This window comes from Neopsephotus bourkii, unplaced genomic scaffold (genome assembly GCF_033783945.1).
Source record: "Neopsephotus bourkii isolate Nb327-2 ecotype Australia unplaced genomic scaffold, CSIRO-AGI_Nbou_v1 NB_318, whole genome shotgun sequence".
In the NCBI taxonomy this organism is placed as follows: Eukaryota; Metazoa; Chordata; class Aves; order Psittaciformes; family Psittacidae; genus Neopsephotus; species Neopsephotus bourkii.
Genome location: NW_026900826.1, coordinates 5,891,381 through 5,909,737, shown reverse-complemented (window position 1 = coordinate 5,909,737; position 18,357 = coordinate 5,891,381). Strand labels below are relative to the sequence as shown.

The 18,357-nt window shown below is 40.9% G+C and overlaps 2 protein-coding genes across 2 annotated transcripts in view; one reads left to right on the top strand and one right to left on the bottom strand.

Annotated features, from left to right (window-relative positions):
* CHRFAM7A (CHRNA7 (exons 5-10) and FAM7A (exons A-E) fusion) overlaps positions 1–7,184 on the bottom strand; it is a 38,749-nt gene extending 31,565 nt beyond the window's left edge. The window contains exons 1-2 of the mRNA XM_061347518.1: positions 6,949–7,184; positions 5,751–5,890 (exon numbers count right to left, since the gene is read on the bottom strand). Of these exons, the coding sequence (XP_061203502.1) occupies positions 5,751–5,890; positions 6,949–7,003 (195 nt within the window). The 5' untranslated portion in view covers positions 7,004–7,184. The remainder of the gene's footprint in view (positions 1–5,750; positions 5,891–6,948) is intronic.
* A 6,344-nt stretch (positions 7,185–13,528) lies between these two features.
* The window catches only part of MYO1E (myosin IE), a 114,609-nt gene continuing 109,780 nt past the window's right edge, over positions 13,529–18,357 (top strand). The window contains exon 1 of the mRNA XM_061347520.1: positions 13,529–13,597. Within this exon, the coding sequence (XP_061203504.1) occupies positions 13,544–13,597 (54 nt within the window). The 5' untranslated portion in view covers positions 13,529–13,543. The remainder of the gene's footprint in view (positions 13,598–18,357) is intronic.

Below are 18,357 nucleotides of genomic sequence, written 5' to 3'. Positions count from 1 at the left end.
TCAGAAGTTACTAAGGTCATCTTTTCCAGCCTAGAGTGCTGAGATCTACGTAAGACACTCACAAAATGGTGCCCTGGGTTCCACTCACAAATTTGATATAAATTTTAGGTTCAAACCAGAAAGCCCCAGAACACAGTAATGTTTTCAACAGTTGCAGAGTAAAATTGCTGAAATTCCTTAGAGAAGACACATTAGTGAAAATTAATATCAAAAAGCCATTGGTCTGATCCCAATGCAATATTTCTTCTAGTCTTAACTTCAGCATTTTTATGTTAAAGTTTTATTTAATACTGGCTTGTATGCTTCAACAGTTGTTACGTTATGAACTATTCTGATCTTAAAAGAATCTAGTCTGTCAAAATATAATTATTTTGTAAATGTTTTGTAACAAAGACGATCTTTTCAGCTGTGTTTACATAGATCTAGTGCAGGGAGAGTCTCAACTGTGGCTAAAGTTACAGTGGATGGAATGGTAAAAATAATACAAATATCGGCCCTCATGCAGAGGCAGTATTGACCTGTCTTTTTTTCCAGCTGAGAAAGCACTTAGACATCAAATTAGACTCATTCAATACAACCAAAGCCTCCAGCAGATGGATTCTTTCCAGTGCATCCCAATATTTCTTGAATTATAGTACTCAAATTTTCACATGATTTAGGCCTTGAAAAAAAAAACCATGCATCAAATTGGGTCAAAACAGTCTTTTTACTCTATTTCACAACAAGACAATGTTAAATTCTAGTTTTGCACTCGGTATTCTCTGAACCCCTCCCAAATTTATGTCATCTGCAAATTCAGTAAAAACATTACTTAGTCTGTCTTGCAGATGAAGAAAATGAAAGCACTGAGTCAGCATAGGTGTCTGGGAAATCTCACCATGTAACTAAATCTCATCATTTTGACAGAACCATTACCAACTGCTCTGAGATTTTCTAACCAGTTCTGCTGTGTGGGTTTACCAAGGCCTTATTCTCTAGTTTTCTGCTAAGAGTGTAATTAAGAAAGGCTTTATTAAAAGTCAAATAGGTAGCTTTGCTGAAAATAGTCAAGAAATCTGGTATACTTCATGAGAAGTATCTCTATGCCATGTAGCCAATTTTGTGCAAGAAGGGAAAGTACCTCATTTCTGTAGAAGTGTTCTTTATGTTGTTCCCAAGCTGGAACATGGGAACTTCTGGTTAGACTCCAGGAAAACAAGTCTACCATGATGGTAGTTCAATACTGAGATTGCCCAGGGAAGTTGTGGAATCTCTCTCCATGGAAGTGTTCAGTACTGGATGTAGTGGTGAGTAACTGTACTGAGTATAGTACTGATGTATTTAGACATACTTGGCGCAAGGGGTGGACTAGATGACCTCTGGAGGCCCCTTTCAAACTAAAATAAGACTAGGATTCTTCTACTTGTGTAGACACCAGTAAATATTGTTTGAACTGTTACTATATATCTCAATGTATTCCAGTTCTTCATGTCTGTGTCTCTAAGCAGTAATTTACAGTATAAATGTATGATTATTTTGCATTAATTGCCAAGGTTTCATCCTCTGACTTTTGGGGATGGAATTCCCTCAGATATGTTTCTCTTGTGTTAATTTGCAGTTAACTTGCATGCAAATATGTCTATTGTAAAAATGTGAAGCTAGGCATAAAATTCATAACTTAGTGAGCACTGTACTTGTTTTTCATTGCCATTCACTATTCTGCATGACCTATAGCAGCGTAGGAACAGCACTGCTTCTGTGTCTATTACTAGCGTTCACTCTAAACCAATTGGTAGTGGCTGAATATTCTCCTCTGATGGTATTATTGGGATAGATGTAACAAGAGAATGTAAGAATGTTTGAAGGCGTTTGCCTCCACATAGTGTTTAAAAATTTGGTGGCTGTAATTTTATCCAGTGTGGAAATGATATAATATCAGCCTGAATTAAGAATCTGTTTCTCAAAAATGCATGTGCTGGAAGTTTTTCCTAAGTACAGGTTAGGTTCACACTCCATGCCAACACTGAAATACTAGACAGGCAGAAGCCAAAGACTGGGGTGTCCATGAGGTGAGATGTAGAGAAAAATAAGTTCCTTCTCTACATCATTATTTTTTTGACACTGTGTTGAAACTGTGACCTTGATCGTAACACCTCTTCCTCTCCTGCCACTAACCTATGTGGATACCCTTCGTATTTGTCTGGTAAGATTTTCCTTCTGTGATTTTTCTTCAATTTTGATTAGTTTTAGTTTTCACATATTTCCAAACATTTTCTGATTCAGATCCAGAGAGGTGTTTATTATCAGGTTTTATGCATCCGTATGTGTTGCTTTCCTGCAAGGAGTTCTGAGACAAGATTTCAGGGCAGTTATTTGCTTGAATTGCTTGGCTTTTCTCAAGAAAATGGAAACAATTCTAAAAAGTGGAAGAAGCCTCTTACTCCATCTTCTGATATTGTAATAACTCAAACATCCTTACTAGCAGTTCTGGCCAGTTGGGTGTCTGCACTTTGTTTCACTTCAAGGTGACTGAATTGCAAGATTGTTTGCAAAGGTTTAAAAGCACTGATTTTTCTCTTAAGGAGTTGTCATGGTTTAACTGGGCGGGTAGCTAAACACTGCATAGCTGCTCACACTCTCCCCTCCTCCAGCAGGATGGGACAGAGAATTGCAGAAAACAAAAACTAAAATCATGGGTTGAGATAAAGACAGTTTAATGGGACAGGGAAAAAAAGGGTAATAATAAGAAGAAGAATATTCAGAACAAGTGATGCACAATGTAATTGCTCACCACCCACCAGCTGATGCCCAGCCAGTTACCGAGCAGCAGCCCTTGGCCAGCTTTCCCCCAGTTTATATGCTGAGCATGACACCATACAGTATGGAATATCCCTCTGGTCACTCGGCTCAGCTGTCTCAGCTGTGTCACTCCCAGCTTCTTGTGCCCTCCAGACTACTTGCTGGTGCTGATCTGGTGGGGCAAGAAGCTGAGAAGTCCTCCACTTTGTAAATAGTGCTTAGCAACAAGTAAAACACTGGTGTGTTACCGACATTACTCTCATTCTAAATCCAAAATACAGCACTGTACCAGCTACTAGGAAGAAAATTGACTCTATCCCAGCTGAAACCAGCACAGGAATACGGGAATAATGCAAATTGAAAGACACCAAGGATCTCTTTCTTAAAACTTCTTACTAACTTGAAGCTTTAAGTCCACTCTCTTCAATCCTCTCTTTCCATTTCACACACACACACACACACACACACACACACCCACCCCATCCTCTTCCACCTAAATTCCATCTTTCTTCCAAACTCCTTTGCTGTCTCTCAGGTCTACCATGAATTCCCACGCCCTTGCCATTCTACTCTTCATTCATGTGTCCTCAAACTACATTTTTCTCATACTGCCACTGTTTCCCCTCCCCATTTAGCAACACTGTACTATGCCAGCTTGCATTCTCATTAGACATTTTATTAAGTCTATTTTCTAGTGAACTAAACTAAGTTGGGGCAGTTGGCACAAGTCCCTCATTACATAGTCCTGATTCTACCATGCATGTTAATACACAACGCCAATAAAAAAAGAACCAAAACCCAAACACATCTGCAAGCATAGGGTAGAAATAGTTGCTAGTTTTAGAAGGAAAGGGTTAAACTAAAAATATAAGGTGGGAAATATGTGCTGTATTTGGAAACGGTTTCATATACTGTCTACCCTTCCCTATCAACAGTTAGAGTGGAATGGAAGAGACTTGAAGTAAGGAATAGCAGCAGCCAGGATCCAGCCTGGCTCAGTCTGTTCTGGCAGGGATTTGACAGATCTGCTGTGGATAGGTCTAACTTCCAGTACAGCTGATAACCAGCTGAGAAGCCATTAAAGTGCATATATAAACTACAGGAAAGTATGATGGTGACATGTTTTGTTTCTAGCTTGTTAAACCAGTAATTGTTATTGCAAGTAGCTGTCATTCCCACCACCATTTGCTGCTTGTTGACAATGAAGAAAACTCATTTGTTTTATAGTGTGAAGCTTAATTTACTTCATGGTTGGTTTCTTTCTTTGCCTGTCAATCCCATACCTCTGAGAAAGAAATGCAGTCAGTTTTACAGCAAGCAGAATGAGCCAGTATAAAAACTATGGCTTCTGACTGATTATGAAGGGATTTTTTTGAAAGGCCCATAAGATCAAAAACTCCCTTTTGCATCATATTAGACAAGACTGCCAGTCACTGACTGTACCCAGATCGACTAGTGATCTGTGGGTATTTGCCCTTCAGTTTATATGGCTTTTAATTAAACTTGACAACTCCAGAAGTAATAACTCTGTGAAGTTGACTGCTGCTGGCCTTTAGCCATGTGTCTCCAACAGCCAGCTGTTCATACAGTAGTTGAGGGTATAGCTGTTGCCATAATCAGGAGTATGGGGAAGAGAGAACCTCACTATTAACTCAGAGAAGTGCAAATGAAACCTTTATGGTGTAGATGCAATTTAAGCAAGCAAAGTGTCTTGTGGGCATTCAGCTTATTCTAAACAGGAAATGTTTTTGATAACATAAAGAAGGCTTCTGTAAGCTGTGTCATCACCAAGAGGGTTTGGCCATACAACAAACCTTTCCTAGTGTAGTTAATACTTTAAAAAAAACACTGGCTTAACATACGGTGTTTTGTTCAGGTGCTCAGTTTGAACAGACCTTGAACAGACTGCTTAAGCTTTCCTGGACATACCAGCCACACCGACACTGAAACAGCTCACGGACTGTGACTGCCCATTCTCACTTACAAATAGTAGGTATCACCCGGGAAATACACATCCTAGTTTTCACCTTAGGTCTAATAAATCTAAAACGTACAAAAACACGTATAGAAACGATGAGCATTTAAACTTGCAGAGTTCTCAGTGTGTGGGCTGACATTCAGATCCAGAATGGTATCTGCATTCTATCTATTGGCAGCTTGTAATGGAATAGGCACTGAACAATCCTATCTTTCTGCTTTTTAATTTTGTTGTGCCTCAAACTTTAAGGATTTGACACCAAGATAATGTCATTTTCAGGTTAACCACTAATTTTAAGTAATTAACTTTTTTATTAGTGGCCATAGCTAGTTAAATTCAGTAAAATTGAATACTGAAAAGCCACTTACACGCAGAGTTTCATGTCTGTTGCTGTGACAGAGTGGAGCTTCAATTACTTATACATGAACCCAAAAGATCCAACAGTGCATTTTACAAGCCTGCCAAGCACTGTGTAGGATTATCTATTGATGTACCAAACAACTGTCATTGCAAATACAGCAGCTAAAATTTAAGCTCATAGAATGTAGCAATCTTGTCTCAATAATGAAGAAATAATATAACTTGGATTTTGGCCAGAACACCTCCGTCCTCTCCCCCCATCTCCAAAAATTAAGAAGTTGTTTAGTGACTAGCAGAAATCAAGAACTTTGGTTTGGCACATCCCTCCTGAATACACTTCTTGTTGGTTCTAAGCACAGTTAAGGATTCAGAAGGCAAAGAATGCAGTTTGGGCTTCACTTTAAATATTTCATACTGCTAAGAAGGTTTGGAAATACTGACAAGAGATCTAAGGAAGAGGCAAACTTAACTTTTCAGTTTACTTCTTTTAAAAGGCAATCAAATTTTGGCATTGTGGCTTGAATCATTTGTGCTTTCCAATAGCTTGAAGTCTTCTTTTACTATCACAAATCTCCATTCTAGGATAAAAAAACCTATCCTAAAGACATAGTTTCCTAGATGGTTACAGACTCACCACATCCATGATCTGCATGAGGCTGAGAGTGAAATAGACAGTGAGTGGCTGGGAATCATTTGCAACTGGTCGCTCCAGTGGGTTGTAGTTTTTCAGCAGCTCCTTGTAAAGCTTTCTTTGGAACTCTCCTTGCAGGGACTCTTCATGTATAGGGATAAATAGATAAGTAATTAGGATTCCACATCAGAAAGTAAAGCTAGGTTATACACACTTTTCCTGCTATCAGATATTACATATCTACAGTTCTACCTGCTGCATTCCCAGAAAAATACCACTGTAATTCATACAGTTCATTAGCTACTACAGTAAAATGTATCATTCTTCCTTTTCATCCCAGCCTGTAAGGGGGATTCCCTCTTTGATCATTTCTTGGCTGGCCAGGAGGGGTAAATTCTAAATGCTGAATGATGCTCTGACATCAGTGCCCTTTGGTCCATCAGCAAGAAGAGGTGAAGAAGTATTTTGACACCTGTCCTAGCATAGCTGTAACCAGAAAAGCAGAACACAGATACGGCAGAGGGTATCAGCAAGACAATGGGAGAAAAATGGCCACACATTAGACTAAAGCCTGCTCCCAGACTGCCTCAGATTAGGAGCTCTTTGGGGCAAGTAGTCTCTGCTTTGTTCCCTGTTCATGCAGCAATGAATGAAGTGGGGGAATGGGGTTCCTGGCAGAGGTGATAGGCACTACATTAATACGTGATAACATTCGGTGATTTCTGTCCTTCTTACACCTCAAATCCAGGGAGGGTCTTTATTCTGCCGTTTTCCTGTGGGGGAAGAGGGAGCATGTCCACAGGGATGGAGCAGAGCAGACCAGGGACAGAGGCAGTTTCAGAACGAACAGAATCTGGGTCAGGGTAGAAACAGGTCCTCTGGATGTGAGCCCTCCCTGTTCCCTCTCCAGACGGACTTTCCTCTTCGCTGTTTTAGAGTTCTGAGCTTCCCGCACAAAAAGCCAGTCTCTGCTCTGAAGCAGCTACCATTTAAGTGCCTGGCGGAGTTTGCTCCCCCATCCCCGCTGCTCTGCTCATCTCCTATGTCCCTTCCCAAGCCCAGAGCGGCCCGGGGCAGAGCACAGCATTGCCCCGCCACAGCGGCAGGACGCGGGGAAGGGATTGGAGGGACCTCGGAGTACCCCCCCCCCCGCGCCCCTGCCGCACTCCGCGCTACCCGGTGCCGCCCGGCGTTCACTCACCGCGCACAAGCCCAGCCGCCGCCAGCAACCACACCGCCAGCTCCTGGAGGCCCATCCCGGGAGACCCAGCACGAACAGGGACGGGCACAGCCGCAGCAGCTCCTCCCGCCGAGCCCCAAGCGGCGCGGGCGGGCCGCGGATGCGGGCCGCTGGGGAGCCGGCGCCCCGAGGACCTCCGGCAGCTCGGCCCCTTCCTGCGCCCGCGGCGGAGCTCGCCCTGCGGCGCTGCCGGCCCAGGCGGAGCGGAACGGAGCGGTGCTGGCGGCCCGCCCCCACGTCCTGCCTCCCTGCCTGGCGGATCGGCTGCTACCCTGGTCCTCGAGCGTCCCGGGGGGAGCGGGGCCGCTCGCGGGCTGCGACTGCTGCCGCAGCCGGAGCGATGCGGTGCGCTGTGGCCCCGGCGTTATACAGACGAGGGCGGGGGCAGCCCCCCCACCCGCAGCCCCGCCAGCTGACGGCCTCCCTGCAGCCGCCGGGCTCCGCGCCCGCCGCACGGGAGAGCACCCCGCCGTGCTAGCTGGAGGGTTAAGGGGCGTCAGGTTCCTGCACCCCCAGCTGCCCTGCCCGCCTCAGCACAAGTGCTCGGCGGCTGCCGTGAAAGGCGAGAATTAGCCCAAAACGGAGCGGAGTGCCCCGGACGGGAGAGCCACCGCCTGCGGCGAGCCAAGCAGCTGGAGGGGCAGGCAACCGGGGTTGGGATACAGGGTGGGTCCAGTTCTTGCTGGCTTTACCCAGGAATTTGGCTTCGGTCACATTGTTGGGAAGGAGGGAACTGGGCAAAGTGATGTTGCCCACGAAGCTGTTAAATCCCCAGCAGAGATGCAGGGCTGGGGACTCAGGTGCTACGTGTTTTGTCTGGATATGGGTAAAAGATCCATAACTGAGGGGCGTTGTGTTTAGTGTTTGACAAACACATGGCTCAGTAAAATGGTACCGGAGCTCCTGCTTAGAGTAGGTACAAAGCACCACCAAAAAAAGCAGGCCTACAAAATTCAGTGCATTTTGTGGATTGTCTGGTTCCCATTTGCAACTTGAAGCACATTTTTGAGACCATGCATGGGTTATTCCTTTTGGTCCAAATCTCTGCCCATCAATCCTCTGTCAGGTCCTTCCTTAATTCAAGGGATTGGTGTTCATTTCTCACTGATACAGAATTCACAGCGTTCTGGAGTCACTTTGACATCTTTTTGCATGAGTGTGAACAACAGAAACAGTGGCAAAACTGTTTTTCTTCATCCTGGTTGATTTTGAATAACTATGTAATACAGGGTTCACAGAAGCTAATTAAAGTTGATGAGAAATCTGCGTTTTAGGCCTGCAGCTTTAGCAGATCCTCATCTGTAAACACGTGAAGATCAGGCTTACTTATCTTGTCCTAAAGCAACACACCAGAATTTTGTTTGCTGAAAAAATTACCATCTGCTACAGTTTAACTAACATGGATTCCACCAAAATGATCACCTGATCTGTAAAGACGATGCTAATAACACCTTTGACCATAAAGCTAAGCTCTAATCATTTCAAAGACAGAAATGTTTGAAACGTGACTTTTTTCTTGACAATACTACATAATGTTGTACCAATACCGAGAGCAGACTCTTTTAAACTTGGAGTTGCAGTTGAAGCAGGGGATATTACATAGGTCAGTCTTACAAAGCCAAATTTCTACAGACAGGATTTCTAAACAGAAAAGTAGTCTTCTGTTCTAAAAAGAAAAGTACTGCTTGAGAGCACCAAATGTCCTTTAGAATTCTCATGGTTAAGGGTCAGTTAATCAAATACATGCTGTTTTAAATTGGCTGAGGGGAAAGGGGTTTATTTTTTCAAGTCACTCCATTTTGTCTTGGAATACCTGGATTGCAGGTGTAAACCTGCTGTACATGTGCATATACCCAGCATTCCCTAGTATTCCCTCCCAGCTTCTCCTGCAAAGTCTCAGGATCTCTCCTAAGGTAAATCAGTCCAATCCATGTCTTATTTATTTGAGACAATCACTGGTGAAGGTGAAGTTGATGTTTTTCAAGCATGTAGACCAACAAATATCATGTATCATCTTCTCTTTTAAATGAAATTTTGTGCTTTCTCTGTAAGTGCATTCTTTATACTGGCACAGTGCTAGCATACCAACAGCAGGCTGCAAAGAGACAAATGTCATGGTGAAAAGGAGCTCATGGCTCTTGGCTCTGTGGAATGGCAGCTAGGCATGGCTCAGTGAAAAATGCTGATTGTCTCCAAACAGCTAGTGACACCCAGCTCCTTCTAGCAAAGTGTTGCAAATGGTAGCATTCAGACAATGGAAACAAAGATGAATAATTTTTGTTGTCAGAATAGAGCATATTTGGAGGCCATGGATCCTTCAGAGACAGGGAGGTTTTCAAAATGAGGTGCCCCCTGGACTCCAAGGACCATTGAAAGCAGCTACCTGATGGCTTAACTAACGAAGAATTGTGCAAGGAGCATGTGAAACTGATGGAGAATTCACTACAAATAATTCAGACCACTAGATGTGATCTATTTTATCCAGCCCTTTAGACAGAGAAATAAAGACTTAGGTTCTGCATGTCAGAAGTGTGAATGTGCCACTGCTTGTGGTTTTGCTGTACTCGGGACTGCAGTCCAGGTTTTTCCACATGGGCAGCACAGACTGTGCTCTGACTTCCCCAGCATGGCAAATGTAAGCAGCAGAAAGCGCCTGCTGCCTGCCTCTTCGGCTTGCTGAAAGAGCCGAATGTGGGGGAGTGGTGGGTCCCTCTTCCAGCTAGGCTGCTGATGTACTTGTTTGTGACAGAATGAGTGGGACTTTTCCATACTCGTTTCTGGTTTAAAAGCAGACTAGCCAGTCTACTCGTTGCATCGACTGCAGAGCCAGTGACTATAAGTGGGTGTACTAAGTGTCAGTAGCATAAATCACGAAGCAGAGTACATTCTGGCTGTTGTAGATGAAAGTGAAAAAGCAAGTCTAAAGCCCTGTGTATCAGCCCCCAGTACCCAGCATCTGACTAAAATGAGGCCTGCTGAAAAGCTAGTGCCAGAGAGCTGGGTTGACCACCAGTGTGGGGATGGCATGTTTGGATGATGAATTGTTTTATAATCAGATATTCAAGTAATATGTAGAAAATACACCCCTCAGTCATACATGACTCATCTTCTCAGCACTGAAGAACCTGACAGAATAAATGACTGACTAATAGTCCAGCTCAGATATCTGCAGTAACCATTTTATGAGCAAGTTTGGTAGTAGCAATGAAAACAGATGCATGTGCAGAGGAAAGACTTTTCCAGTAATAAACCTGTTTTTGATTTTAGTGATAGTTCTCAAAATAAATCTTCGTAGGATTGTTAGTCATGAGTGAATGCAAATTGCTTTCAGTGTGTTTTTCTTGAACTAGATTTAAGACCACAGTTAGTTCATACAGTTACTAGGGGTAGTTTTTTCTTAGAACTTCCTTCTAATATGACAGAGAGGATGAAAAAAGGAAAAAGGTGACATAAGGTAGAGAGAGGAAGGAACTGTCAGGGTTCTTTCAGTGATTTTAATTAGGTTGGAGGATTTTTCAAGCTTGGGTAAGCTTTCAGGTATCTTCTTTAGCATTTGTTTTGCAGAAGCAATTTCAGACTACTGATTGTTTTAATGACTAATTATAAGGTAAAAGATAAGATAAAAATAAAGTAAAAACCTGACCTAAAGTTTGTCTACCAATTAGACCAACATATCTGGAATGTCTTCTTACATTCAGAGATAGTCTTCGCATAGCTCTAGGACTTCTTCCACATGTCTCACTAAGAAGTCAAATCCCTTGTTTTCTGACTATTTATGTTGAATTTGACCCATTTGGTGTGTTATTAGAGCATGAGAAAAATTACCACGGTTACCTGAGCCAGGTAAATAGAGCAAGAAATTTACAGGAGCTTGTTGAAAGCTGTTTTCCTATTTCAAACTGATTTTTTTAACCAGAGATGTTTGGATAGTCAGACTTCTTTTAATGAAACTAAACTTTCAGGGGTTTATTTTTGCTCTATACTTAGAATGTCTACCTAACTAAACCAGTGTTCCCACTTTTGCTAATTTACATAAGTGAACCTTATTAATTGAAGCTGTAGCTCCTAATAAATCCTCTGGGATGCCTAAATAAAAATGCTGTGGGTCTCTTTAATGGCTGCAATTCAAAGCTATCTTTTTATCACAGTCAAAATTGTTATTCTGGATTCCCATAATTATGAAGATAATGCAATGTGGCAGGTCAGAGGCAACAATGACATTGCTAATACCAGGCTGCAAGGGTAGCTTGTAAGTAGCTATTCAATGCCTTGAATATTTTAAGTAATAATTTAATTTATCAGTTTGCTGATGGATTTCTGTAGTACTGCTTTTAATAATCCAAACATTTTAGTGTTTTTATATTATGATGGTCAGAAAATAGAGCATGTTAATAACAGTACAAGTTTCAAAAGCACTGCAGTGATTTAGAGCCTATGTCATGCTTTTAAAAGAGATTCTGATCACCTGGGAGCTTAAGTCGTATGGGAACCCAGTGAGATTAAATGCCTAAGAGTGGTTTTTCTAAGCATGAAGCTGCATTCTATTAGGAATAAAATAAATAATAAATCACCAGAATGGTTTTAAAAAAAAATTACCCTATAATTTGTCTTAATTTTAATATTTTAAGTTAAAATATATATAAATATAAAGTTTAAGCATTGTGTAACAAACTCATTTAAACTGTTGATTTTGAAAGTTGTGAATGTCAGAGTCCAGAAATCCCCAATTACATGTGCTACAAGAACACAGTTTCCCCAGATTTCTCTCACCAAGTAGAGATTGGCTGATCCCATCTTGCACAAGCCAAGCCAGGTGCTACCTGCCTGCTGCTTGCTGCAGGGTGTTTTGTGACAGAAGACTGGTAACTAGCTTGTCAGCGTGACCCTGATAGTTCACTGAACAGCAGTTTGGCAGTCACACATTTTTCCTCCCTGTTGACCTGGTTTGAGGTTGAGTTACTCCAGTAAACAATTCTGTTTCTCCAGTGGGTTTTGAGCTGCTCTGTGTTTTCTGTTGCTTTTTTGTCACTGTGTAGCAGTTTATTTGATTCATGCATTACTTTGCCAGATTCAGCCTCAAAATCCAGTTCATTGTGTCATCTCTCTGATTTTTATGAGGAAGTGGTAGGATTCCTTCCAGGAGGAGGGATAGATAGAGTTGTTCTGTGAATGTGGAAGTGCCCACGTGATAAAGGGTTCATAGGGTTCCCACCAGAGGAGGACTGAGTAGGTTTTAGGATTAAGGACAGGAACAGGAGAGACAGAGATATTCTCTTGAGAGCACTGGCTTTATTAGAGCAATAATTATTTAAGGAGAGTGCTTCTGTAATTCATAATCCAGTGAGGATTATAGAGATATTTTCAGTGTATCCAGTTTCATCAAGCGGGACTACCACAGACCATGAACAAACCAATAATCTCATTCTCAAACTGCTGAGGCTGCGACACAATGCAAGTGATGGCAGGCAGGTAAATTTTAAATTTCTCTCTTTGAACATGTTGCTAGAGCCACACAATCCTTTATGAGAGTCTTCCTTTAGGAAAATTCCATTAAATTAAAGCAAAATAGAATTAGAATGAAATATGGCAAAATATTCAGCAGAGCTCTACTTCTGACTCTCTACTTTCCTAGGCCTCCAAGGCTAAACTGCATCTTTCCAGTGTTACCTTGAGCTGTGGAATTTAACAGAAAGGCCATTGTCTTTATGACCAGAAGCTGATGAAAGGAATCCAAATTCATGCAAAGTTGCAGTACTAACCTCCCCAGTTTCATTCAGATGTGAGGAGGTACATGTGGAAAACTGGGAGTGGGCTCTCTGAAAAGCAGTGTGGGTGTAAAGTCATGCAAGGCAAAGTGGTGAAAAAATACTGGGAATACATGTAGGGCTTAAATGTGTTTCTGTCTCTCCATGCATGCTGAAGGCATCTTTGTCCTATCTATCTGGAACACTGTATAGAAGAAAATTCAAAATTCATTCAGAAGTATTGGTAGGGTTGTTTAAATTGATGCTTCTATTAGTGCTGGAATTGAATCTTACAAGGTGTGTTCATGTGTGTGACATAAACTGTCACTAGTCAAATGATTGCATTGCTAAGGCAGTAGTATCTTCTGTGTTATTTCAAACTGCAGATGTATAATCACTTTTCTGACATTTCTGAGGGATTTCTGTAAGGTTTACGCACCTGGGACAGAAGCATTTCCCCTCCTGAATACATTTTTTTTTTTGTAAGACAGACCAAAGAAGCTGTTTTTTTGGCAGGTAAAACCCAAATTACTCTCTCTAGAAACAGTTCTTTCCCCTGGGAGCCAGAATATTTCTTTATCATAAGTTGGGGTTTTCTGTTTGTTTGTTTACATAGTGCCATTTATAAACATTCATGAGGTGAATCACTGAATTCTGAACTATTAAATTCTTCGCCAATGGCAGCAATGAAACTTGCCTAAAGTGTAAACGAGCAGCAATTTAAATATTAACTAGCAGTTGATATTTCATAATGCTTCCCACATACTCATTTATAAAACACTCAAGCTTCAAGCTTTGTATAAATAGCATTTATGTACTGCTATAGTGTAATTGAGAGTTTGGTGTTGGAGGAAGGTTGCCGCTTGGTAAGTGGGAACTAGTAATGACTGTTAACTACTTGTGTGTCATAGCTTTGCTATGTAATCTTGAGAGATTACTTTAATGATGTGCCATTTCCTTGAAGTATTATAATGCCTATCTAATAAAGATATCGTAAAACTGTTATTTTATTATACAGAATGGTATTGGTGTGCTTAGACATAACTAATGTGCAGCAAGAATGTCTGCTTACAAAGGTTCCTTCGGCTTCTTAGAAGGTTCAGTAGTGGGTAAATTCAACATGATAGATAACCAGGTTCCATTAATGTGTTAATTTAATTGCTGTGAGTGAAGGAAAAGTCAGCACAGAAAGAAAGGTCTGTCTGGAACACTATCTTGCAATAGTTCTGTTTTCTATTGGTACCAAGCTAGGAGTTAAAATTGGCCAAAGCTTGCAAGATCTAGACCCTTGCATTGTATATTTATGTGGCCTTCAGTTTTAACCACTATGTGCCTCTGTAAGCAATAGTATAAAAGCGATTGAGCTTGCTTATCATTTGCAATTGATCATGCTGTATGGCCTTGGGCTGAGAAGACTGTGAGAGCCAGACCTCCTGATGCTGTTCCAGCTGGCCTTTCCTTGTTTCTCTGACGACTCCTAAAGCAAAAGGCTCTCGAATTAGCATAGCCATGTATTTTCTTTATTTCTCCATCTTAAACTTTTGAATTATGATTAAAATATCTTCTTAGTGAAAATCTTGCTGTTCTGTTTTTGATACCATAATATTCCGTTGCCCTTGCTAGATGTACACACATTTGATGTAGTATAGATGACTTCATTCCTGTCCCTGTTGTTTAAATCTTGCCTTGAATCCTCAATTGTTCTCCTGTCAGCTTGACGAGGACTCTTTCTGGGGCTGATGACAAGCAGGGAGAGCTTTCATGACATAGTTGTCATGAAATGTATGAGTGGTTTTGGTCTCTGCTTGGGCTTAGATCTTGTGTGTCAGAGAACTCTTGTTATTTATGGAGTTTCTCCTATTTTATTATGCATTATTGGGAAGCAAGCTGAAATAGTGCAGGTGGAGGAGAGCTTTTTACCCTGTTGCAGTGTTTGCCACATGGAGTTCCTGCCCCACTGCGTGTGCACAGGGATCAGACAGTCTCAGCCTGTCCCTGGCAGACCTCAAGGAGACTCACGCTGAACCGAATCTCTGGTTTTGCCTTGGTTAATGGATTTACCTTAACAACCACTGTCTGTAAGGCTTGATCTTTTGACTTCCTGAAATAATGTGTATAGCTTCCTGACTGCTGAAATCGTTTCCAGAACTATTGGTTCCTGCAGACGTGCAGCATGACTGGCTGCTTTTACCTCACAAAAACAGTGACATCACGTGGGAATCGGGCCTCAGGAATAGAATAACACTCAATTCCTTCCTCCCTTTTTCCTTATTAACTTTTTGTTTTGTTGTTTGGGTTTGGTTTTTTTTTCATTTACCATGGTGTGGGAGTTACTACAGCCAGAGCAACCTAATGAATGTAAATTGTTGATTTACCACTAGGTAGTTTACTGAAATAAAGGGCACAAAGCTATAGATACCAGGCCCAAACTAGCCGCAAATCAATCAGGAGATCCAGTATTCCAACACTGGGGTCTGCCTCATGGTTTCAGTATTATTTTATTTGGATTTTCCTAGTCTCCCCTCACTCTGGATAATGGAGATACATTATTACAAATAAATGAAGGTAATATTACGCTATTATTTTTTTTAATCTCATTAGTCCATGATAACTGGAAACCCAGATGTTAAGTAATGGTTGAGATTTTTCTGTTAATGTGGCAAGATACCAGGAGACTATACCAAAGATCAACAACTCCTCTCATCTTGCAGCATGAAACATTACACATGCAAAGAGGTAAGCAGGCAGTTTATTATATGCTGTGAGCTGATGCATTCATTTTAGGGAGATTAAGCTCACAGAGGAGAGCATATGTGGAATTGGGTCACAGCGCTTCACATATTCAAACTTGTGTAAGATACAAAGAGACCAATCCCCATAAAATCTTTGTAAAGCAAATAAGGTTTATTATTTATAGGAGTAAACAGGGTAGCATTTATCTTTTTGAAGCATGGCAGTAACATAAAATATGGTCTAATTTCTATTGTTTTTAATTATTTGCATCTTAAAAGCTCTACATTGAATTGTTACACCTTCCTAGAATTTGAAGGTTTATGTAAGATACTTGCAACGTGCTGAAATTACAGTTCTCAAAACTAGCGAAGAAGAAAATAGCATGGCACAACATGGAAATTCGATGTTATATATGCAGACACGTATATATTTTAATACACAACTATTGAACCCTTTAAGTTATTCATAATCAAGATAGCACAATCACATAGGCCACCTAGCAAAGCAGATGCTTACCTCCCAGTCCTGGTACAATCAGAATAGCACAAGAATGAGACAGCAAAGCCAGTAAAATCTGTCTTCATTTATAGTCTGCTTCAGTTTCAGTTGCATCTAATGGAAGCTTGGTCACTGCAATGGCATTTGAAAATGACCCTCAGCAGCAACTGAAGTCAGGTTTAATGAGAGTTAACTGGAGTATGTGGAACAGTGTTATTTTCATTCTTGTAATTCATCTCCTTTCTCCTCTCTCATCAGCAATCCCTTCTCATCTTCACATACAGTTCAGGCTTTTTGTATTATGACAATTGCTACTTCATCTTTCTTCTTAAAGTAGGTCCTGGTTTGGTACATGTCATTGATCATCTGCTGAGCTCAAAACATTTTTTCACTAATCTGTGCCAGAAGAAGTTAGGATTCTCACACTTATTTTGCAAAATTTGAGGCTATTCCACTGTATTATTTAGCAAAATAATCCTTGCATGGTTTGAGAGTGGCTTTTTGTGCTAGTCCTAGAACTTCACCTGGTAGGAACTGTTCAGATTATCCTGTGGTCTTTCAGCCACAGTCAATCTTGGAATGGGAGGCAGTGCTTTGAGAGGAATCTCTTCTGCAGCTTTTAGGATGATCAATGTAGAATGCGTGTTGCTCTTTGATCTGTGCTTGACTTAGAATCTTATGCTTTAGAAGAGCTGCCCCTGATGTTTTTCTGGGTCTGGGAGCTTTGAGGTTTTTATGCTTTGTGTTGGCCCAAGTTCTGCTGACAGCAAAGGTAGCAGAGAGCTTTGGTCCCCACTCAGCATTCCTCAAAGACCACCACAGCCACCCTCAAAGAATTTTGCTTAAAATGTTTGGGGGTTTTGTTTTGTTGGGTTTTTTTTGTTGTTTTTTTTTTTTTTTTTTGGGAGGGGGGGAAGTTGGTGTTAATTCTTTTTGTCAAAATGCATAACGATGTTAAACACTTCCAGAGCTGTCTCAGTGGTATTGAAGCGTATCGAGCATCTTTCTTTGCTTGCCAGGAGTAACAGTGACACCCTGTGGCCAACTCAGTAGAGGAATTCCACAGAATTTCCATTACTGTTTTTCAAATTCGCCTCTAAATTTCTTACACTATGGTGAGTATGTAGAGGACTCCCTCCTCTACACACAGGAGAGGCCTTCATCGGTTTGTCATGTATCTCTCTCATTAGACGTTTCCATTATTTAAGTACATGTCTAATGAGCACTTTAAGATGTTAGTGGCTAAATACTTAAAAAGGTAGAGCAGGAAACGGAGAAACTTAGAAAAGATTACATTTCAGTTTAAATTGATATTACACGACTGTGCTGTTGTTCATTATCTTTCATACGATTTTTCTCCAACAAGGAACTGTCCACTGAACCATATTGGTACATAACGACAAAATATCCACAATACAAAACTGTACTACATAAACAACTAGATCTTGAAGTCAGCATCATCCTTTTAACTTCTTAGTTTCATCCTTACTTTGATTTGTGTAATGAATCTAAACACAATTGCTCTGTATCTACTGACATAATTCTGTTTCCAGTTAAGTCCTTCACTGTACAGTACTGTAGTTCTGTCGTTATCACATGCTAATGTAAAAGGCATGTACCCCAGTTAAAAAAAAATTGTATGAGTTTATCCTTTGACACTTGCTATGGCATTCAGGCAACATAGCTGACTGAATACTATGGTCTGCACAATGCAAGTGGGTTAAGTCTCATGCATGCTAAATAGCTGACAAAAAAGATTTTAAAGCTTCACGAGAGGAAGTGGTCTGCTTCTGTCTGGTTTTGGATGTTGGTAGTGGTTGGTTTTGTGGGGTTTGTTTTTTGTTGTTGGGTTTTTTGGGGGATTTTTTTTGGTATGATGGAGAATGAACATTTAAGGAATATTGGGCATTGATCCATATTTTTTAAAACAGATTGTTTAAAAAAAATAATAGATATGCAGGGAATAATTGAATAAATTAGGTATCTTCTGTGCTTGAAATTTAAGCCCATTATGTCTTGCCTTATCAAAAGTTCAGGTATTTGGGTGGCAGGGCAGTGTTCTTTAGCATCGGAACAGACTGAATTTTTCAATGGTTTGTTCTTGAAAGATTCATGTACGCAGGTTAGAGAAGTGTCTATGACAAATATTTTAGGTAGAATTGGCCCTATCTTGCAGGAGAGAGATGAAGCAGATGTCTTCTAAAGGCTCCTTCCAATCTTTCCTTCAGTGAGTTTATGGTCATGTCAGTGTACTTTGTGTTTTAAATATTATTTTGTGCATATTCAGTATTATACTTTTCCAAACACACTAAATCTTGTTCTGTTTGCTTGTGTGTGATCTAGAAAAAAACTGCCTCTTCTCACTGCCTTTTTCCACATGTGGGCTCTGGCAGAC